This window comes from Canis lupus, chromosome 19 (genome assembly GCF_048164855.1).
Source record: "Canis lupus baileyi chromosome 19, mCanLup2.hap1, whole genome shotgun sequence".
Classification (NCBI taxonomy): Eukaryota; Metazoa; Chordata; class Mammalia; order Carnivora; family Canidae; genus Canis; species Canis lupus.
Window position 1 is genome coordinate 46,451,593 of NC_132856.1, and position 21,195 is coordinate 46,472,787.

The window sequence follows — 21,195 nt, forward strand, 5'->3', positions numbered from 1 at the left end:
TTATGACAACACGGATGAACCTGGAGGGATTATGCTAAATGGAATAAGCTACAGAAAGACAAATGCTGTGTGATCTCACTTATATGTGGAATCTAAAAAGTCAGATTCATAGAAACAGAAGAACAGTGGCTATCAGGGCCTGGGGAAGTGAGGGAAATGGGTTTGTTAAAGGATACAAGCTTTTATTACAAGATGAGTATTTTCTGAGGGTTTAACGTACAGTGTGGGGACTCTAGGTAACAGTACCATATTGTATACTTGAAAGTTGCTAAGCAAGTAGATCTGCTCTTATCACAAAGACAAAAATATAACTATGTGAGGTGATTAGAGGTATTGACTTGATTGTGGTACTTGTTTCAGGATGTATACACATACGAAATAATCACATTGTACACCTTGAATATATACAACTTTCTCAATTCTACCTGAATAAACCTGGGGATACCTCCCCTTCTTTTGTCTTTAAAATATGATGGTATTTAGAGTGGTGGTTGGTTTAGGGGTATCTGGCTGGCTCAGTCATGGAGCATGCGACTCTTGATCTCTAGACGGTGAGTTTGAGCCCCATGTTGAGTGTAGAGATTACTTGAAACTAAAAATAAAGGGGTGCCTGGGGGGGGCTATTTGTTAAGCATCTGCCTTCGGCTCAGGTCCTGGGATCTCAGGGTCCTGGGATTGAGCCCCAGGTTGGGCTCCCAGTTCAGCGGGGAGTCTGCTTCTTCCTCTCCCTCTGCCCCTTCCCCTTAGTTGTGTGTGTGTGCGCACGCGCTCTCTCTCAAATATATAAATAAAATCTAAAGAAAGGTTTTAAAAAAACTTTAAAAAAGTGGTGGCTTAGGCTACTTTGGGGAGTTTTACTCCATTCTAGTGGGTACTTCCTATATATTCATGAGATATGCATGTTATTCAATTTGTCTTTTATTGCAGGGGGTCTCAACTGCAGAGACTAGGATAGGGGGACATGATTTCTCCTGTCCTACACCTGTCATCAGTAACCCACATGGTTAGTGAGCACTTGCAGTGTAGCTAATCTGAGTTGAGAGAGGCTGTAAAATACACATCAGTTAAGACTTAATATGACTCGATGGTGTGAGCACTGGGTGTTATACTATATGTTGGCAAATGGAACTCCAATAAAAAAATATACAAAAAAAACAGTATGAAAAGAAAAAAAGGATAGAGAGGATCTCATTAGCATTTCTCATATCAAGCCTCCACGTTGAAACTATATATAATGTATCAGATATATATAAGGTTAAATAAAATCTATTTTTTTGGGGGGGGGGTAAAGATTTATTTATTTATTTGAGAGAGGGACAGTGGTGAGGAGGGACAGTGGGAGGAGGGAGAAAGAATCCCAAGCGGATTCTCCATTAAACGTGGAGCCCAATACAGGGCTCAATCTCACAATTCTAAGATCGCAACCTGAGCCAAAACCGAGATGGACACTTAGCTGACTGCACCACCCCAATAATAAAATCTATTATTAAAATTTGAAAAAAAAAAAAAAGAGCTGGTGGTGAAAAAAGTGCCACCTACCCTTGCCCCCACTGTTTTGTGAAAAAGGTCAGTTTTGCTTCTATTTGCACCATCGCTTCAAGATTTCCTGTATATCAATGTGCCTGTTCTTCAATCCTTCTTTGAACATTTGATCAATTTCCCTCATTAACCATGAAATAAATAACATCTTTGGCAGGTGATCATTTTATATCAGTATAAGAATCATGACTTGTTTTTTTTTGAAAAGTATCCTAGAACACGCCCTGGTGTTCTCAGTTGTCTCAGACTGGCATTTAGCTCGATTTTGTTGCTGGCTTGTCTTTTGCACACTGTTCACCTTTCCTGGAACACCGTGGTCCATTCCCCACCACCAGTGAACACGTTTTCTTGAAACTCCCTAGACAAGATCCCCGCTCCATCTTATGGCTCAATTTCTCTCACCCAGTGTGGGGACTGCAAAAGGGAGTAGTTAGGGTTGTTTGTATTATTACTGAATACAGCTTCCGCCTAATGAACTCCTAGTCACCCTTCAAAACCCCAGCCCCATGGGATGCCTGGGTGGCTGGTGGGATGCTGGAGTACTGGGATCGAGTCCCACATCGGGCTCCCAGCACGGACCCTGCTTCTCCCTCTGCCTGTGTCTCTGCCTCTCTCTCTCTCCCTGTGTCTCTCATGAATAAATAGATTATAAATAAATAAATAAACAAACAAATAAATAAATAAATCCATCCCACCCCAAAGGTTCTATTCCCTCTGCAGAGCCTTTATTCCCTCCCTGGACTCCTCTAGCCCTGGTGCCTCCCTCTGGCCCATTTCTGTTCCCTGTAGGACTAGGAATATCTGTCTGGATCTGCATCCCCTAGAGAGGGGGTCCTAGCATTGTGTAAGTCCAGGGGGATTTGCTAACTTATCAAATGAATCACAAAATCCAGAAGTGTTTATTAAACTAGTTTCAATGTAGCACCAATCTCAGTGGGGCAAGATGCTTAATCTTGGGGCAGGATTCTGAGTCTGGGCTTCATAGAATGTGTAGAAGTTACTGTGATGATGAGCAGCAGTGGCTGAGAGTCAGGGATCAGAAAAAAACGGGCAGGTGTGCTCTTTCTTGCTCTTCCTCCATCAGCTCCCTTCCAGGGCAACAGCTGTCATTTGAAGCAGACTTTCCTTTGGGAGGTGGCTGTGAGTTGGCAGGCATCTGGCTTCTCACCCTGGAGGAGATGGCCGTGAGCTGGGGGTCCTGAAAAAAGGCACCACCCACCCCTGCACCCAGCGGATCCCTCTGTTCCCCTTGCAGCTTACCTGGTACAACTGGCAGACGAGGCTTAGGAGCTGACTCAGATCTTTCAGGGGTTTCTGCACAAAGCAAGACAGGAAGTCATACAGTCCCTTGCCCCAACCAACCCATGCCCGGCCCATCAAGGGCTGCAAATGGCTGCAAGTCTGACCCCTGCCTCCCAGACCAGAAGGCACATCCATCATCCCGGTCCCGGCCTGGTGGCACACTGAAGGCTACAAGAGCTCTTACCCCATTGACGACAACCCAGGGCACATATTCGTGGGGCGGCTGCAGAGCATCTGTAAGCTGGGCATTAATGTGCAAGAGCTGCATGCCACGGTCCCCCACTGCACACTCCATGATGGTGTCTGGGGACATTGTTGGGGCATAGATCTCCATGCACTGAGGGTGGACAAGGGTTGCTGGTGAGTAGGAGCATTGCCTCAGCTTCCTCCGAGTTATCTCCCCAACGGTCCCTCCTCCAGTCCCCCCAAGCCAAGCTTGTTCCTCACTGGCCACAGGAGACATTTGGGTCCACAGCAATGCAACAATGTCCACAAACAGCACGTACTTAACACTTACCTGAGTGGAGGCCCCCAAGGCAGGGGCTCAGGCTGCTCCTCCCTCTCATAAGACCAGACCCGCAGCCCCGGACCACTGCAGTATCTCATTTTTCTCAGGGCTTCTGTTTGTGCTGTTCCCCCCACCAGGAACACCCTTCCACTTCCCCAGAATCTTCTGAGTGCTCCCTCCTCTGCATTCCTCTGGCCCCACTATGACTCTGCAGAGCTGGGGGTGTCCCAGGGTGAGCCTTTTGGGTGGTCCAGATGTTTGATGAGTGAATAAACTTATTGGCATCAATGAGTCACTCCATTGGGAGTTGTTTTTCATAATCCTCCAGAGAAGTATGCGGGCCTGTCCTGTCATCCCCATACTCGAGATGAGGATCATCATCTGTGTCTCTGCACATTTTTGTTCATCCAAGCTCAGTTCAGAGGCACCTCCTCCAGGAAGCCCTCCTTGATCTACCCATGCCCCCAAAAGATATTTGTTCCCTTGTTTTAGAGATTTGAGGCTTCCAGAGGGAAGGCTGTTTTCCTGGGGCTACACAGAGAGTGGTAGTCAGGCCAAGACTTGAACTTGGGTCTGTTTGGAGACAGGGAAGACCAGGGTCTCCCAGCCCGGGGCCAAGTGAGGGGTGTTGCTCACCGGTTTCAGATTTTCCTCCATGTCATCCATTTCCTCTATGCAGACAATGATCAGGATGGCCAAATTTTTATCTAGCTTGTCCCACAGGCAGGCCTGTGGGATAGGGGGTGGAGAGGTGAGGGATTGAAGTGGGCCCAGAGCACCCCTGGACCACTCTGGGAGTAACACAGGTGTTCACTAATGAAGCGGTGAATGAAGATGTGATTAAAGAGGCAGACAGGCAGAGGATGGAACTGGTTCCAATCCCTTCTGAGCCTTGCTTTTGCCTTCCTTACAATGGGCATCTCCCCAGCCTCTGTGCCCCCACCACTCGAATACTCAGGGGTCTGCTCACCTCCACCTTGTTAAGCTTGCATTCCTGCTCACCGTGCTGACATGTGAACTCCCACCTGCCGCTGACATTTTGTTCCTGCAAAGCAGGTAGGTGAGTGCTGGCTGGCCCACCAGGTGCCCCTTCCCTGGCTTAGTGCCTTGGTTCCCCAGTGCCAACATACATGGGCATTTCCATAGGGCACCAGCGTGACATTGAGGATCTCCAGGACCATCAGCCAGGTCGGGAAGAGTTCTCGGACCAGGAAGGCCCGGCACCCGGGACACAGTGCCTCGTAGTAGACGCTCACATTGACAAGTGGTGCTTCTGACTTCCTGAGGGGCTCCTGCAGGCATAGGTCCCCAACCTGTGCGGGAGGGAGGAAGGGAGGGGTTTGTAGGGAGGATAGCCCTGTTTGGTTCTCTTGCAGCTACAAACAGTAGGTGCTCCATATTGCAGTCCTTTCAGACATTGTCAGGTGGAATCTTGACTCCAGGGCTTCACTGCATCCCTAAATCTTCCTAAATCTCAGTTTTTCTGCAAAAACGGATGTGACAAAGACTTGCAAACAGTAGGCACTTAATTTATGAACAGCTCTTGCTTTCCCTCAGTTGAGGTGAAACCCTTGGCCCAGGGGAAGTGTATGCAGTAAGGACTCAATGCATGGACACTTCTGGTCGCTGCTGTCAATCCTGCCTTCTCTGACAGGGGTGTATACCCCAGGAGACTAATGTATGCTCATCTGTTGCCACTTCACCCCCAGAGCCTTGGCCCCGGGCTGCGCAAGGCCCTACACTTGGGCTAACCCGTTACTAATCTGCCTCTCAGGGGGCGCAGGTGAACCCCTCCCAGGCTCTCCTGCTGAGGCGGCGCCTAATACGTGCTGACTTCCGGTTTCAGCGGCCGGCGGCAGGCCCGCCAGGGTCTGTGCAGCGGGGAGCAGGCGCTCGGCTCCCAGACATCCGCTTGCTCCGCACCAGAAATGCGCGAGCTCTCCCCCCGCCGAAGGGCGCCCCGTAAGCAGCACCTGGAGTGTGGGTGCCACGCGCCGACTCCTCTGGGCTTCCCTCCGCCGCCCAGGGGTACACAGCAGGAGCTCCGTGCACCCCCGGGCCGCGGTCGGGGACAGACGCGGGATGGGGAAGTGAAAGCACTCCGAGCGCCGGCAGCGCGGGGGGGACTCGGAACCGACCGGGGCAGCGCCCCCCTCCCCGGGCCCCGAACCCCAGGCTTTCCGGCAGAGTCCGGGGAGCCTGAGCAGCGTCCCGCCCGCAGCCCGCAGCCCGCAGCCCGCAGCCCGCAGCCCGCAGCCCGGGCGCGCCGGTCCCCGCTGGCCCTCCCGCCGCGAGGCCGTCCCTACCTTGCAGGCGGCCGCCCCCTCGGAGAGGACTTTCCGCGGGGACCCCCGTGCCGCCGCGGGGACCCCCAGCAGCAGCAGCAGCAGCAGCAGCAGCGGCGGCGGCGGCGGGCACGGCAGGAGCGACCACAGAGCCATCGCCGCGGGGCGAGGACGCGGAGGCGGGAGGAGCGGCGGCCCGGGCGGGAGCCGCCTTTAACCCGGCGGTGGCCCAGCCCCCAGGCCGGACCCGCCTCCCGGTGCCCACGCCCCTGGGGCTGCGGCGGGCGACTCTGGGGTCCCCCGGCCCGCCTAGGGCCCACGCCCACCTGACCCCCATCCCCGCTCGCGCCGGCTGCCGGGCCCGCAGTCACGCGGCCGTGGGGGCGCTTCCCTCCCCCCACCTGCCGGGCCGCGGGGCCGACCTTGACCCTTCCGGGCCGCCGGGGCCGCCCGGTCATGTGAGGCTGGGGTCACAGCACCGGGAGCCGAGACTAGGTGGCGGCTTCAGAGACCGAGAGACGCAGGGAGGCAGAGAGACGCGAGGGTCTCCACGCGGCCGCGGACCGCTCTGGGGGGCGGCCAAGGGTCATGCAGCTCCCCCAAGCCCGGTTCCGAGCCCGGGCACGTCGCTACCCCCCCCCCCGCTGCCCCGGGGGGTCGGAACTGCGCAGCCGGGCCGCCTCCCGCTAGCCCGGGGCGGGGTCCGCCCCCCCACTCTCCACGCCTCGGCCCTGCCCCTGGTGCCCCCTCCTCTCAGGCTCCCGCCCACCAGCCAGCTGACTCGGGCGGCGCCCGCCGCAGCCAGGCCAGAAAGCAGAAGCCGGCGGGGAGGGCCCCTCACTTCTCTCTGTCCTCCCCGCCCTGTCTCGGGTGAGAGTCGGGGGTACAAGGAAAGCTGGCGTTCCTTCTTGCCACCATCCAAAGCTTGAGGTGCGGGTGTGGGGCCTCTGGGCCCGCAGGGCAGTAATCACCTTAGGCCCATCCTGTGTACGCCGGGTTAGGCTGGGGGCTTGGCAGTGTGGGACTCGAACCTGCTGGAATCACCTAGACCAGGGTTTGGGGCTGGACTTTACCGGGCACCTCAAGTCATGGACCCTCTGCTTCCCCTTCTGTAAAATGGTGAAGTTTGGAGGGCACCTGGGTGGCTCAGTGGTTGAGCATCGGCCTTTGGCTCAGGTCATGATCCTGGGGTCGTGAGATGGAGTCCCACATCAGGCTCCCTCAGGGGGCCCACCTCTCCTCTGCCTATGTCTCTGCCTCTCTCTCTGTGTCTCTCACAAATAAATACATAACATCTTAGGAAAAAAAAAAAGTGAAGTTTGGAGAATAAAGCCACAGGGAGGGCTCAGAGGCAGAGGGAGAGGTTCCCCAGGCTGTGATGGGGGAGGCACCGCTGGAAAGGTGTTGACGCAGGACATTAGCACCGACAGAGAATAGCCCATAGCCCGCCTCACCTCGTGGAGACTGAGGTCATGAGGGGATAACTGAGATGCTTAGACTTTGCAGGGCCTCAAATACCAGGCATGACACAGGACCTGATCCCATGGGAGGAAACACCCACACCTGGCCCAGATTATAGCCAAAGGCCCCAGTTCCCCAGCTCCCTTGTCTTCTTCCGGTTTGGGGAAGTCCCGGCCTGGTGTCCACAGCAGCAGGCTCCGGGGCCGGGGTTTCCCTGAAGTGCCCACGGCTGGATGATCCTGCCATCTTGTCCCTTTGAACCCTTTGCACAGCACAACTTTGCGGAACTGGTGTGTACTTGCTCTATGCTGGGCAGGACAGAAGAAGTAATAAAGTGCTACAGTTTTTCTAGTGGTTACTAAGCACCAGCCCTATTGGATGGATTCACAAAGGTAACCTCACTCATTTGTTTGTCTGGCCCTCAAGAAACTTCCCCTTGGGGCTTGAGGGAGGCAACTATTGACCCTACCGGGTAACAGGAATCTTGAGGATCAGAGGTGGGGGGTGGCTTTCCCAAGGAGACATAGCATAGACACCTACTGGAGGCCCTGTGGGCTGTCATCTTCTGTCTGCGGGCCCAACTGGCTGGCGTCATGGATCTAGAAAGTGACCTTTATCTTTTGCCCCCCATGCAGTGGGTGAAGACTGCAGGGAAGGTGGCATCTGGGCTCGGGTTACTCATGGGGCACCTCCTGACTTGGATACATGGCAGGGACAGTGCTTGGGAAGGCCCCAGGGCTCTGAGGCCAAGGGAGGCAGCTCCTATCCCTCCGAGAGCCTAGTGGAACTTTGTTCATTTACCCCCCAGCTTCCAGGGGTGCTGTATGGGGAGAAGAGGGCAGAAATGCCTAGTCTTGGGGTGGGGGTGTAGAGGAAGGGAGGGCTGAGACGGGGACCCTGGCAGAGGGGGAGCATGATGAATGGTTCAGGTCAAAGATATCATGAGCCCCCAAGTCAATGTCCCCTGGGACCTGGTGGTATGCGTGTCAGGGGCAGGTGTAGAAAGGGGTCAGAGGAGAGTCAGCAGGGAGGGGCCGCACTGAGGGCATTAAGGACATGGGGTCCCTCTCTGGGTGACACCGGAGGGGTCATGCTATTGACCCCACCTGGCAGTGATGAAGCTGCACATCAGAGGGGAGGTGATTGCCCGAGGGCCTGGGACTCCAGCTTGGGGGGCGGGAGGGGGCTGACCTAGGCACTGGTGAGAGGCTGGGATGGAGTCTGAGCTCAGCGGTTAAGCCTCTCTGCTCCGAGAGCCTGGACAAGTCTCTCCCCTTCTCCAGTTACCAGCAGCTAAACTGGGCGGGGGAGAGGGGGTGGGGAAGGGAGGGTTGTCGCCCTTCATTGGCTACTGGAATTACAATCCTCTGGGCAGGATCAGTGTGATCTGTGAATGCCAGGGTCCCCAGCACACAGTGGCCATGGAGAAGCCACAACAGCAACAGAACAACAGCATCCACATGTTCCATGTTTTATATCCATATCAATATCAACGTACCATACAAAACCTGCCTGCCAGCCTAGCTGGGCAGGCGGGGGGAGGGGGGCAGTCCACGGGTCGTGTAGAAAACCAGGGCTCTCGTCCCAAAAGAGGAGAGAAAAAAGGGCTTTACAGTCAAGAAAAAATAAAATCAGAACCCAACATGATCGAGGAGAAGCCTTGAGTCTACATTGAGTAGAAGTGCTGTGGGCAGTGGTGCGTCTCAGCCGCCCCAGCAACGCGGGCAGCCTCTATTTCTGGGAGGCCTGGTGCTGGGTGGGGCCAGCTCGTAAGTTTATTTTTAATTATTTTTTTTCGGGGGGGGGGGTACTTCTTGGCAGTGGCCCCCATGTGGGGATAACCAAGTGTTGGTTTCACTTCAGGGTTTGGAGGGGAAGTTGGGGGTCTGTGGGGCGGGTCCCGCCCGGCCCAGAATGTCCCGGCCAAGGTGGTTCCTGGAAGTGGCCAAGTAAAGTTCCTTCCTGCCGTGACCCCAGGTCTATGGCTTAAAAATTGGGGCACCCAGGCTGGGGCCGCACAGCCCAGGGGCCTCTGTAAACATGGCAGGTACAGCCAGGTGGGTCTTCGGGGACCCTGGGGGGGGCCTTGGGTGGGCAGGGCACAGGGTCAGAGGTGGGCAGTGCCCACGGGAGAGGGGCGTATGGGGCCGGAGAGGCAGGACCCCCAACCCAGAGACACAGAGGGACAGAGAAGAGGTACAGATGATGGGGAGGGAAAGACACAGAGTGACAGGCAGAGATGGAGAGATGGAAAGAGAGGCTCAGATAGAGAGAAATGGAGAGAAAGAGAGAGACAGGAAGAGACTTGAAAAGGAAAGAGACGGACAGAAAATCCCAAAGATGGACACCTTGGATGGGGCTGTCACCCCAGCCACCAGGCCCCACGGTGGCTCCGCTCCGGGCGGATCCTGGTGCTCGGTGGTCAGCGGGTGGCGGGCGGAGGCCCGGGGCCGGGGGCCCGCACGGGGTGGGCGAGCGTGACCGTGAGCGCGTCGTTGTGTTGCACCAGGGAGGCGTGCTGGTAGTGCAGCACCAGCTCCTTCAGAGACCCGTACAGGTTGTAGGGCTCTGCGAAGCCGAAGCCAGTGGCCGTGCGGTAGATGACGCAGTGCTTGGTGTCGCCGTCCACCCTGCCGGTGCAGTGCAGGCAAACAGGCACTTAGCGGGGCTCCTGCGGGGCTCTCCCAGCTCCGGCTCTGGCCAGCAGGTGACTTCCACCCAGGACTCGCATTTCCCCATTTTCTGGATCCCAAGTCGGTCCAGGGTCCAGATGCCACCACCTCCTGCCTGAACGCCACCTCCCGCCTGAACACTGCTCTAGCTTCCTCCCATGCCCCCAATGATCCCTTCTTCCTGTGGCAGCCATGGCAGGCCGGGTGGGGTGGGGTGGGGTGGGGGCTCCTCCCTGGCCACCTTCCCAGGGTCCAGGCCACGGCAGGTGCTCTGTGAGAGCCCTCAGGTGGAATGTGTGGTTCCCCCCCCACCCCTCCGCTCACTCTCGGCTCCCCAGCCAGGCACTCACACCACAGAGCAGGCATAGCAGCCCCGCTGGCTGCTCTCACGGATGAGGAAGGTACCATCCCGCTTGCCACTCAGCATTTCCTCAGCCTGTGTCCGGTTGATCTTGCCCACATACCATGTGCGTTCCTCGTGGTGGGGGAGGTCGTCCTCGTCCTCCATCAGCGCATACTGGCTGTGAGGGAAGCAGGGTGGCGAGACCTGGTCATTCACTCTGAAGCCTCTGAAGCTCCCCTGCCTGCCTGGACAGCAGTCCCTCCCTGGTGAACTCCTACCCATCCTGCAAAACCCACTGAAAATGGCCCCTTCAGGTAGGTGTTCACTTACTCCTCAGTCTCATTTTTGATCCCCAACCACTCGTTGATTTTCTTCTGCCGGGCACCTTTCTGGGTAAGCCACCTGGAGGGAGAGGAAACGTCCGTTTGTTCCACTCTGGTGGCAGAGGAACAGAGGCTGTAGCACAGGCTGGCTAGCCCACTGTGAGCCAGTGCAGTCTGGCTGGAGGCAAGGGGGACCTACCAGGGCCAGGGATGGGTGTAATGCCTCCGGTTGCCACAAGAGGTCAGTCTTGGCTTGGTCAAGGAAAGCTTGAACCTGGGGCTCTTCAGGGAACCCCCTACTTATTACTGTTTCCGTTGACTCTTACTGAACCCCAGAACACGCGATTCTAGCAAGGCCTTATCACTACCAGAGGCTTAGGCCTGAGGGCTGCACGGCCGTGTGCCTTCACACAGGGCAAGCTGTCTGTTCTGTACCTCAGTTTCCCTCACTGTTAAGGAATTTACAAAGAACTTTGAGAGGACAGAGTGAGCTCATGTGTCCATGGTACTCGCACAGTGCCTGGCACACAGCAGGTGCATGTCAGCATCCAAGGCAGAGGTGGGAGGGAGATTCCTGACGAAGCCTGCATGGCTCAGTGGGCAGAGGCAGGATTTCAGCCCAGGCTGGGGTGCTAGGTCATAGCATTCGGGGAGTGGATCCTGTTGGAGGCTCCCAGTGACCCAGCCCTGTGGGAGCAGAGCTCCCATTTCACAGAAGCTGCGATTCTGTGCATTGAGGCTGAGGCCAACCCATAGGGGAGCCCTGCTGAGGGGGCCCGGAGGGGCCTGACTGAGAGGGTGGGGTCTCAGGGGCAAGGTAGGACCACTCGGTGGAGAAAATAAGAGTGAGACACAGACAGAGACCACCTCACTAGATGTCCCTGAACCAAGGGACCCGCAGGTGAGCACAGAGCCAGGTACTCACACTAGGTATTGGTCTCGGATCTTGCGCAGCTGCATGAGGTCGGGCTTGAGGCTGTTCATGCGCTTGTCAATCTCCCGGTTGTCCGAAGCCTGTGCCCGCAGCTCCTGCTCCAGCTTTGTGCGGCTCTCATGGATCTCAGCGATGCGAGACTTGAGCCGCTCTGAGTTCAGTAGGATCCTGTGGGAGGAGCGGCTCTAAGGCCTCACATGGCCTCCAAGCCTCTAAGCCTTTGCACACACTGTTTCCCGGATTTCTTTCTAGTGAACTCCTATTCATCCTTCAAAGTCCATTTCAAATGATCCCCACCCCTCCTGGGAGCTCAGGATGCCCCCTCTGCTTTCTTTCTTTCTCCACTTGCCCTGTGCCAGATCAGGGTGGGGTAGGGCAGGGCAGAGGAACCGACTCACCTCTGCATTTCTTTCTCATTGCCCTCACGTCGGAAGCGCTCCAAATACTCCTTGCTACACTTCTCTTGCGTCTGGCCCTGTTCTTCAAAGATCTTGATGGTCTCATTGAAGGCCTCAATTGCTGTGCGCTTCATCTGCAGTTCCTGGAGGAGGGGGTGAATCTTAGTTCCTGCTGGGACTCCTTACAAGTCCCTCGTGAGGGGGGAAGGTAGATCCCAACTCTGATATGGACTTCGCTCAAGCTGTTCCCTCCATCAAGGTGCATCATTTCTCTAGCTCCAGCTGTACCGAATGGACTCCCACTCCCCAAACCCATTCTTCCTTTAGATCCTCTTTCGGATACCTTACCAACACCTGGATCTGTTAGCACTGCTGAGAATTAAAGACAAATCTAGTTGCGACATACAGTTCATGGGGCTCCCTCTCAGGGTGGATGCTTCGCGGAGTACTTTCTATACATCATCTTGTGGAACCTGCCAGTAGCCTCCTACAAAGTCAGAACTATTAACGGGGAAATAGACTCAAGGGCCCTAGATCACTTCCAAGATCCCGATGCTCATAACCAATCCCAGACAGGTGTCCTGTCTGCTCAGAGCCTCAGTTGATCCATTAGTAGTAAAAAGGGGCAAGAAAGAAATTCCTTGGGGATAATGGGGGAGACTGAGCTATTTCCTGCCTGAGATGGGATGTTCAGTCTGAATATGCTGCGCATCTCGAATTCTGAAAGTAACTTATTAACATGATCCTTGAATTATAAAACCGCCCTCCCCCTTCCCTGTTTTAAAAGAGGCTGTCTTTCCCATGACCTCCTGACTCTGTCTCCATCACTTCTTGTCAGGTTATTAGCTAGCACTTTGAATAAGATCCAGGTTGAAGGGCAGGGAGAAAGACCCACAGCCCCAGTTTACGGTTCCAGATGGGGAAAGTGAGGCCCAGAGAGACACAGAGGCTCAAGCAGACATCTCCTAGGTCCTGACTTGGCTGCTCCTGCAGTTGGGAGGGGGGTGGGTCGCTGGTGCTTTCTCATTTGTTCTTTTTTTTTTTTTGAAAACACATACATTGATTTCTGGTTTTTGGGCAGCCCCGGGTGCTAAGTGGCTGCTCTGTGACCTGGAAGCAGGCGTCTGTCCCCATGGCCTTGCTACTGTCCCTCAGCGCCTGGGAGGAGCTCCTACCAGGAGCACAAGCTCTGGTACCTGGGAGGTGCGGGTGTACTCCTCATAGAGCTGGTCATACTCGCGGCTTTTGTCCTGGTACTGCTGGTGATAGACTTTGAGCTGGGCACCCACTGCCTCCACGCTGTCCTCCTTGACGATCTGGTCCTGGGGACACCCGGTGTGATCAGAGAAACTGCCTGGGACATTTAGGCCCGAGACTGGTGCCACCCTCCCTGGCTGCCACCCTGGCCACAGACCTGCTGGTACTTGGACACTGGGTAGAGGAGGCGTGTGTCCAGTTTGGCGTTGTACTGGGCCAGCGACTCATGGCGGTAGTGGGTGATGAGGTCCACGACGGAGCAGAAGGTGAGTGGCTCTGAGAAGCCATAGTGCCCGTCGCGGTGGAAGACCTTAATCAGCTTGTTATTCCCGCCTTTCCTAGGGGCGGGTGAGAGGGGTGTCAGCAGCTGGTAGGACCCCCCAGCCATCCCGGCTGACACTCCCCACCTTTCACACCCAGTCATCCCTGAAGGGACAGGCTCCCCACCTGAGGGTCAGTGTGTACTCTCCCTGGATCTTGCTAGATGCATCTCGGACCAGAAAGGTGCCATCAGGTGTGTCCCGGAGTTTCTCATTCACTTCCTCCCTGTGGGGACATCCAGGATTGGGGCACCTGCCCAGATACCCTGCCCTTCAGGCCCTGCCCAGCACGTGGCTCCCATCCCAGAACCCTACCTAGAGATGTCACCCCAGTACCACTCAGCGTCCTGCAGGGAGGGCGGGCTCCCCCCGTTGGCGAGGCCTGCAGGGGCTGGCTTTGCCTTGGGAGGTTTAGGTGGCAGCGCTGGGGGACAGGAAAACAAATGTACATTGAGCACGACTGTATACTGTGGCTGGCTCCTACTGCGACAGAACCTGTGATACTGGCAGGGCCACAAGTCAGCATTCACGGCTCCCAACCATATGAGAGAATATGGGGAAGGATCACCTGGGGGTGTGACCTCCTGCTCCTCCAGGTGTTCCTGGAGCAACTTCTCCACCAGCAGCACAGGGAAGTCAGGGCTGGGCTCAGTCCTAGGGGGAAGAGGAGGGCAGTGGGTAGGACCGTGCTTGGCCGCCTGGGGCAGAGGTACGGGAAGGCACGTGTAGGGCAGGGTCGATGACAGGCAGGTGTGGGAGGCTGACTCCTGCTTCTGTATATGCAGCAGGCTCTCAATAAATGTTCACACAACAACGCACCAAGATAGGGGGCAGAAGTGGAGGCCTGCGCACCACCCACGCGCTTTCCCCCTGGTCTAGGTCCCATCACTCGGCCTCAGGCCTGCTGGGGTTTTCCTGGGGCCCAGATCCCGCCCTTGCGATCGTTTCCGTCCTGTCCCACCACGATCGCCACGGCTCCCGCCTCTCGGCCCCAGGGCCAGGGCTCCCGCCCCGCCCTCCACTCAAAGCCCCGCCTCCGCCGAGGCCCCGCCCCCTCCGGCCGCTCACCCGTCGGGCGCGCCCCCTGGCGGCGGCGAGGGAGGCGGCGCGCGCAGCAGCAGCGGCCCGAAGGTGGCGCCCAGGGCTCGCACGGCCGGGCCCGGAGCGGGGGCGCGGCGGGCCACCCGGCCCAGGTGCTGGAGCAGGAAGCGCAGCGTGAGCGCGCGGTGCAGTGGCAGCGTCGGGGGCTCCAGCGCCGGCCCCACGGGCCCCGCGGCCTCTGCGGACAGACGGCCAGGGCAGGGTGAGCCGGGGCCGGCGCCCGTCCGTCCGCCCGGGGCCCCCTCCCGCCCCGGGCCTCGCGCCAGGCTCACCCCACAGGGCCCGGCGCGCCTCGGCCGCGGCCTCGGGCGTCACGAGGGGCGCGGGCAGCGCCAGCAGGAAGCTCTTGACGCCGTCCGTCAGGGCCGCGGCGTCCCACTGCTCCACGTCGCTCAGGGACCAGTCTGCGGGTGCAGGGGGCCGCGTCGGCAGAGACGTCCGGGGCCAGCTCTCCCCCCACCCCTGCCCATGGAAGCTTCCCCTCACCTGTGCGCGGGGCGGGCAGCTCAGGCCTGTAGAGGGACTCGCTGTCTAGCCCTGGGGGGAGAGGGAAAGGGGTGGGTCAGCTCCACCCCGAGGGGCAAGACGGGCTCTCACATGCTTCCTGGACCCCTCGTGGGGGCCGGGAGGGCTACTCAACCTCCTAGACATAATTGGGATGACGGTGCCAGAGGGCACGGCACATGCAATAGCGATCGGTGACCACATTCCCATCCACACCCTAGGAATCACTACTGCCCCAACTCAACAGGGAGGCCCAGAGCATCCAAATTCAGCTTCTTTCCATGCACAGGTCTGGCAGCCCCATGAGGGGATGAGTTACCCATCACCGGGGGTAAGCAAGCAGCATACAGGGGTTGTAGGCGGGCTGAAGCTCACCTGTCCGTTCAATGGCCTCCACCAGCTTCACCAGGAGTGGAGGAGCAACATCAGGTGGGGAGAACTGCTCTGGCAGGTCGGGGAGTGTGAGGCCTGGCAGAAGGGGACGGACAGCCTGTTTAGTGGGGTTCCTGGAAGGATCCTGGCCCCTTTCTTTGGCCGTTTGGACCTCGGCTTGGGCAGTTCCAGGTTGGGTCTGGTCTGGCATCTGTACCATAATCTTAGGGAAGCCAAAACCTGGGTGGAGGGGCTGAGTTGGTGGTAAACAATTTTCTGGGTTAAAATACCAGTTTATGGGGATCCCTGGGTGGCTCAGTGGTTTAGTGCCTGCCTTCAGCCCAGGGCGTGATTCTGGAGTCCCAGGATCGAGTCCCACGTCAGGCTCCCTGCATGGAGCCTACTGCTTCCTCTGCCTGTCTCTGCCTCTCTCTCTGTCTCTCATGAATAAATACATAAATTAAAAAATAAAATATCAGTTTACACAGTTTCAGACCAGGTATAGTGGGTTGGTCAGTGTCCCCCAAAATGGTATGTCCACATCTTAATCCCTGATACCTGTGGCTATGCCCTTATTATGCAGATAGAATTAAAGTAAGAATTTTGAGACGAGATCTTCTTAGACTTAGGGCTCTCAATCCAATGACTGGTGTTTTTATAAGAGAAGGCTGTGTGAAGACAGGGGCAGAGATTGAGATGACAGGGCTGCAAACCGAGGAACACCCGGAGGTATGAGAAGCTGGCAGAAGCAAAGAACCGTCCACTCCTAGAACCTCCAGAGAGGGTACGGCCCCGCTGACACCTTGAATTTGGACTTTGGGCCTGCAGAACAGCAGGGAACTGTGGCTTGAAGCCACCGAGCTTGTGGGAGTTCCTTACAGCAGGGTTGGGACGTGCTGCCACTGCTTACTGTGCAACTTTGGGCACAGGACCCACCCTCTCTGTGCCTCGGTCTTCCTCAGGTAGGAAACTGGCTCCTGGTGGCCTCTCTCCCTCCTTTCTTGGAACAACAAAGTGGTTGAAAAGGATAAAAGGACGATATCCCTCTGCAGGTCAGAACGCCTCATTCCAAGAACCTTCTTCCATTCTCTAAGTCATCTTGTTTTAAAAAAGTATTTCCCCTGTTTTAAAAATGCTGAAACCCCTCCCAGTGGGCGCCAGGGGCCTTCCTGGCCCTGCGTGTCTCGCTCCACCAGGCCCTTTGTCCTCAGGCTGCTCTGCCTGCATGGCCACCGTTTGATGCAGCTCCGGCCCTCGGCAGGGACGCCCTGGCATACAGCAGGGGCAAGCCCGGGCCTGCGGGGCCTCCCTGAGTGATGGGCCAGGTGGTGCCTCAAGCTGGAGAAAGGCCCAGCTAAGTAAAAAATGCTGAAGGAAAAATGAGAGAGAGAGAGAGAGAGAGAGAGCAAGGGGAGAGGAGGTAGGTGATGGGGGTGGAGGGTACAGTTCTGAACTTTGCCTGTGACTAGTTTGCAAAACGGGGAGGGACGTCTCATCAGAACTCGTGTCATTCCCATTTTATGGATCAGGAATTGAGGCTGAGAGAGGCAGCAACCTCCCTCTGGGGGTGCAGGCGACACTGACATTCTGGGCTCGGCTCTCCCTGTGGGGCCGAATGGGGGAAATGCAGGTGGCCACAGCATGTTGCTGGGTGGTCCCAGGACCCTGGAGGGGCAGGGCCTGAACGGGTAAAGGACCAAGACTTCTAGTGGCCAGATGAGGAAACTGAGGCCCACGGAGGGCTGGCCCCAGCCACTGTCACGCAGCCCTGGAGGATTTGGAGGGCGGGGCCGGGCAGCCACCCGGAGTGGGTATGTGTGTGGAGGCTGGCCTGAGGCCAGGCAGAGGAGGGAGGAGGCTGTTACCAGGGGGAGAGGCAGATTTTGGCTGGGAGCCCGGATGGGGCCGCCTCCTGCTCCTCCAGGCTGAGGCGGGACGTAGGCCCAGGGCCTGGAGGCACCAGATGCTGCAAACCCTCACCTCGGTGCCTCCCATCCGGCCCCATGCTGTGGGGCTTGGATGTGACCCTCTTGGGGGCCTCGGTGTCCCTCTGGTGCCAAACCAGGCAGGCCAAAGGTCGAGGCCATAGCGCTTCGCAGGCCTTGGCCTTCCCTGGTGGATGGACCCTAAGTGAGTGGTTTGACCCCTTAGCACCTCGGTCTCCCCATCTGTACACAGGCCCTCCCTGGCTTGCTGTGAAGGTTGGAGCAGACTCTGAGGCACTCAGCACTTATCAGACTCATCCCCACAGCCTGGGCCTCAGTTTCCCTGGCTGGAACCCACGCACTCTGCCTACAGCATACAGCAATCTCCGTATGCCCTCATTCTTCACTGCTGGCACATCTCTTGAAGTGTAGATGGCCAAGGGTCTTTGGGGAGGGATGAATGTGTGCTGCATGGCCTTGCAGGATCATCCCATCCTCTTTTGGCTTTGTGTCTCCCTTCATTTTGGAAACCGGGAAAAATTAGGGTAACAAAAGGAGTTTCTTGAGGGACCCTATCTGCAAACTGAGGGATGAAACTAAGTTGAATCTCTGAATCCTACTGAACACTCCCCACTGTCATCAAAATCAATCCCACAGAATCCTGAGGCACAGCCCTAGTTGCCTCTCCCTTCCCACCACTCCACCCCACTGGCTGTTCCCCGAACCTGCCGTTACATTCCTACCTCACAGCCTCTGCCTTTGCTGTGCTTGCTGCCCGGAGACCTTCACTCCCGGCTCTTCCCATGTGAGGCTCCTTCCCCGCAGCATTTTCCATTACCTAATCACATTCTTGTCACTTCTCGAACCAGGAGCCCCACTAGGGCAGGGCCAGGCCTATGTCCACTGCTGTGTTCCCAATGCCACGAATTGACCCCAGCCCTCGACAGCGGTGCAGTCAACACCTGTGAACTGCCCAAATGTGCTTATTCCTCCTCCCCTGGAAGAGGTGCCATTGCCTCATTAGAAAGAAGAGGAAACTGAGGGTCTGAGAGGACCCCGTCACTGCCAGGGCCCCTGCCTGCTGCTCACCTGGCTCAGGGGGCCCATCCCGGGGCCTGGCGGGCAGTGGGCGGGGGCCACGTGGACGAGGGCCGGGCCGGGCCAGGGCTACAGGACCCAGGAACTCGACGTAGGTGCCGGGGAAGTCACCTCGTTGCCGCGTGCGCTCATTGAGGCCAGGCATCCAGCCCACGCTCTGTGGGCAGCGCTCGTTGCCCTCAGCCACGCCCAGCACCTGCAGGGCTGCCCGGCTCACCACCAGCACGTCTCCCGGCAGCAGCTCCAGGTCTTCCGGCCGCTCCCGGCGGAATGGGTACAGTGCTCGGTACTGGAAGCCCTCAGCACCGGCCATGGCTGGGCAGGGTGAGGTCTGGACGGTCAAGCTGCTGCTCGGGGCCCCAGTGGCCCCATCAGCTGGGGTGAGGGCCGGGAGGGTCCACTGGGCCGGCTCGGGGCACTGAGACCACTATTTCTACTGAGAAGTTACAGGTGACCGCGGGGGTCACTCATGCCTTGCTTCCCACCATTATTCCATGACCCTGACATGGGTCACTCGTGGCTCGGTCCACCATTCGTCAACTGGTGGGAGGGGGTCGGCAGCGTGGTCTCAGGTCACTCAGCCGCTGCGTCCCCCCTCAATCCGTAGGGCAGGGCCAGGCTGCTCACTCCCTCACATGGGGGGCCATCGGCGCCCGAGGCTGGCGGCTCTTCCGGCTGCGCCAGACGAGGGGGCCGAGGGCACAGGCTGTCACCATGCTTGGCCAGGACGCCGACCTAGGGGGAGATGGGCAGGGCAGCATCAGCCAGGTTGGGCTCCTACCACCCCCACCCCAGAGATGGGCCCAAATATGGGGTTGCAAACCCCTGACTCGCTAGGTAACCTTGGGCCAGCCCCAGCCCCTTTCCTAGCTGGTCTCCCCAGCTGTAAAATGGGTGTAACAACAGCCATCCCTGCGGGTCACTGGAGCAGAACTCCCAAGAACCTGCCCCAGGCATAATGCATGCTCAGTAAACAAGCTCTTCATTGCCCCTTCATTGCCTCTTCGTTAGAGATGGCAAAACTGAGGCTCAGAGCAGGGAGATCTTTGTTGGACCACTCGGTGGGTGGCGAAGCCAGGACTCCTAAACCTGAGAGATCCACTCAACATCAAGGCCCAGGATGGATTCCAGGAGGCACAGCCACATGGCTGGATAGTTACACCCACAGTGGGTAATGTGTGATGGGGAATGCTCAGGGTACTAGGGAGCTCCAAGGAGGGGCTGGGCCAACAGAGCACAGAAGGACACAGTAAGGAAGCAAAGAGGTAGGAAAGCAGGTCCAGGCAGAGGCAAAGGACTAAGAAGTGAGTCCAAGGTCTCTGTGGGGGAGAAATGCAGTGAAGGGGACAGTGTCCCAGCTTGGCTAAATGAGAGGCATAGAGTAGGATCTCAAAACAGGGGGGTGATGGGAGGTCATGGAGCTAGGAGAGGGTGAAGGTAAGGGGGAGGCTGTTGGATGCAGGGCGATGCTCAAGCCCCAGGAGCCCCAAGCCTTGGGGAAACAGCCCACCACAGACAGCATTCCCAGTCTCAGTCCTGCAGGTTGACTTCTCCAGAGACTCGGTAGTGGGGGAGGGCGTGCTTTTCTAGAGGGCGGGTCTTCATAAGGACAGGAGACAGCACTGGCCGGAGGGGATAGTGCGTGCAAAGGCTTGACAGCGGGAAGTTGCCTGCCAATTCAGGGTGTCTCTACGAATGCCACTAAGCGTCCAGCACGCTGGTAATGGAGTACCAGGCGGACGGTCTGGGCTTTATCGCCCCCCCTCCTCGACCACGACAGCCCCAGAAGGTGTTGGATCAGGGAGCAGAGGCTCCACACTCCAGAGCACCCAAACTTACCCGCTTCCTGGCCCCCCGTACCCTCCATTCTACAGGAGGGGAAACTGAGGCCCGGCAAGGGGACATCCAAGAAACCGCCTGGATCCGCTTGCCTACCCGCCTCCGCGCTCCAGCATGCACAGGTTTGCACACGCCCCGGTGTGTGCGCCCGGGAACCAGCGCTCCCCGAATCCGAGAGGCGGGGTGGAGGGGCCAGGCCTGGCCAGGGTCTCTGCGGCTGGACGCAGGGCCCGCGCGCTCACGCGTGTTTAGACGCGGACCCGGGCCTGTGTGGACCCAGTAGCCTAGCCCCGGGAACGGAAGTGCAGTCGACCCCGACCCTCCTGCATCCCACTATGTCCCACACAATGCCTGGGTGCCACTCATTACTGCTCGACGCCCCACTCCAGGCAGGGCCTCCTTCCATTCGGGGCCGCGGCCCTAGCCCCTTATCTCGGCCTGGGGGCACCCCGTTCCTCTCCCACCGTCCAGGGCAGGCAGCAGCGCTGCCAGGTCGAGCCTGAGGCCTCCCTCCCGTTCCTCGAGGCCCCCAGTTCCCGCGGGGCGCGATGCAGCTCGGCGCTCGCGTTCTGACTTCCACCTCGGCCCCGCATTCTGCTTAGGCGACCCGCATTTGAGCGCACGCCAGCCCGGCCTGCCACGCCGGCCGGCCTGGACTTACCTGGTCGCGGCCGCCACCGCCGCCGAGGCCGCCGTCACACCGATCCGAGCCCGACCCGTGGCTCCACAGCGGCCGCCGTCGCCGCAGCCGCGGGATCCCCGCCTCCGCCACCGCCGCCGCGGTTCCGAACAGCCGGGCCCGCCCCCGGCGGAAATGGCCGAGCGCACTCGGGCCGGGCGGGTGAAGCGAGGCGGAGGCGGAGCCTCGGGACGGCCGAACATTTCCGGAAAGAGCCGAACATACTCCCGCGGGACTGGCGGGCGGAGGATGCCGCGAGATGGCCGATCATGTCCGGAAACAGCCGAACGCAATCGGGTCAGCTAAGCCTTTCCCTAGGCTCGGCTGGACTCGGC

The 21,195-nt window shown here is 58.0% G+C and overlaps 2 protein-coding genes across 2 annotated transcripts; both read right to left on the reverse strand.

Annotated features, from left to right (window-relative positions):
* Positions 1-2,419: 2,419 nt before the first annotated feature.
* Positions 2,420-5,867, reverse strand: IFI30 (IFI30 lysosomal thiol reductase). The gene is made up of 7 exons (XM_072786749.1): positions 5,656-5,867; positions 4,480-4,662; positions 4,320-4,394; positions 3,986-4,078; positions 3,026-3,178; positions 2,800-2,853; positions 2,420-2,708 (listed from the first exon to the last, which is right to left on the reverse strand). The coding sequence occupies exons 1-7, from the start codon at positions 5,788-5,790 to the stop codon at positions 2,646-2,648; spliced, it is 756 nt and encodes a 251-aa protein (XP_072642850.1). The 5' UTR covers positions 5,791-5,867; the 3' UTR covers positions 2,420-2,645.
* Positions 5,868-8,552: 2,685 nt separating this feature from the next.
* PIK3R2 (phosphoinositide-3-kinase regulatory subunit 2) lies at positions 8,553-20,996 on the reverse strand. The gene is made up of 16 exons (XM_072786770.1): positions 20,843-20,996; positions 18,334-19,077; positions 15,323-15,415; positions 14,930-14,980; positions 14,716-14,847; positions 14,411-14,621; positions 13,911-13,996; positions 13,658-13,766; positions 13,470-13,568; positions 13,180-13,360; positions 12,962-13,087; positions 11,766-11,908; positions 11,359-11,535; positions 10,441-10,512; positions 10,118-10,288; positions 8,553-9,725 (listed from the first exon to the last, which is right to left on the reverse strand). The coding sequence occupies exons 2-16, from the start codon at positions 18,653-18,655 to the stop codon at positions 9,518-9,520; spliced, it is 2,181 nt and encodes a 726-aa protein (XP_072642871.1). The 5' UTR covers positions 18,656-19,077; positions 20,843-20,996; the 3' UTR covers positions 8,553-9,517.
* Positions 20,997-21,195: the final 199 nt, after the last annotated feature.

Coding starts and splice junctions, on each gene's coding strand:
- IFI30 (XM_072786749.1), bottom strand. CDS start 5,790: ATGGCTCTGTGGTCGCTCCTGCCGTGCCCGCCGCCGCCGCCGCTGCTG. Junction 4,395..4,479: donor TGCCCTATGGAAATGCCCAT/GTATGTTGGCAC, acceptor CCTGCTTTGCAG/GAACAAAATGTCAGCGGCAG. Junction 4,079..4,319: donor GCAAGCTTAACAAGGTGGAG/GTGAGCAGACCC, acceptor CCTATCCCACAG/GCCTGCCTGTGGGACAAGCT.
- PIK3R2 (XM_072786770.1), bottom strand. CDS start 18,655: ATGGCCGGTGCTGAGGGCTTCCAGTACCGAGCACTGTACCCATTCCGC. Junction 15,416..18,333: donor GGATGGGCCCCCTGAGCCAG/GTGAGCAGCAGG, acceptor CCCTTCTGCCAG/GCCTCACACTCCCCGACCTG. Junction 9,726..10,117: donor TGCTATGCCTGCTCTGTGGT/GTGAGTGCCTGG, acceptor CTGCACCGGCAG/GGTGGACGGCGACACCAAGC.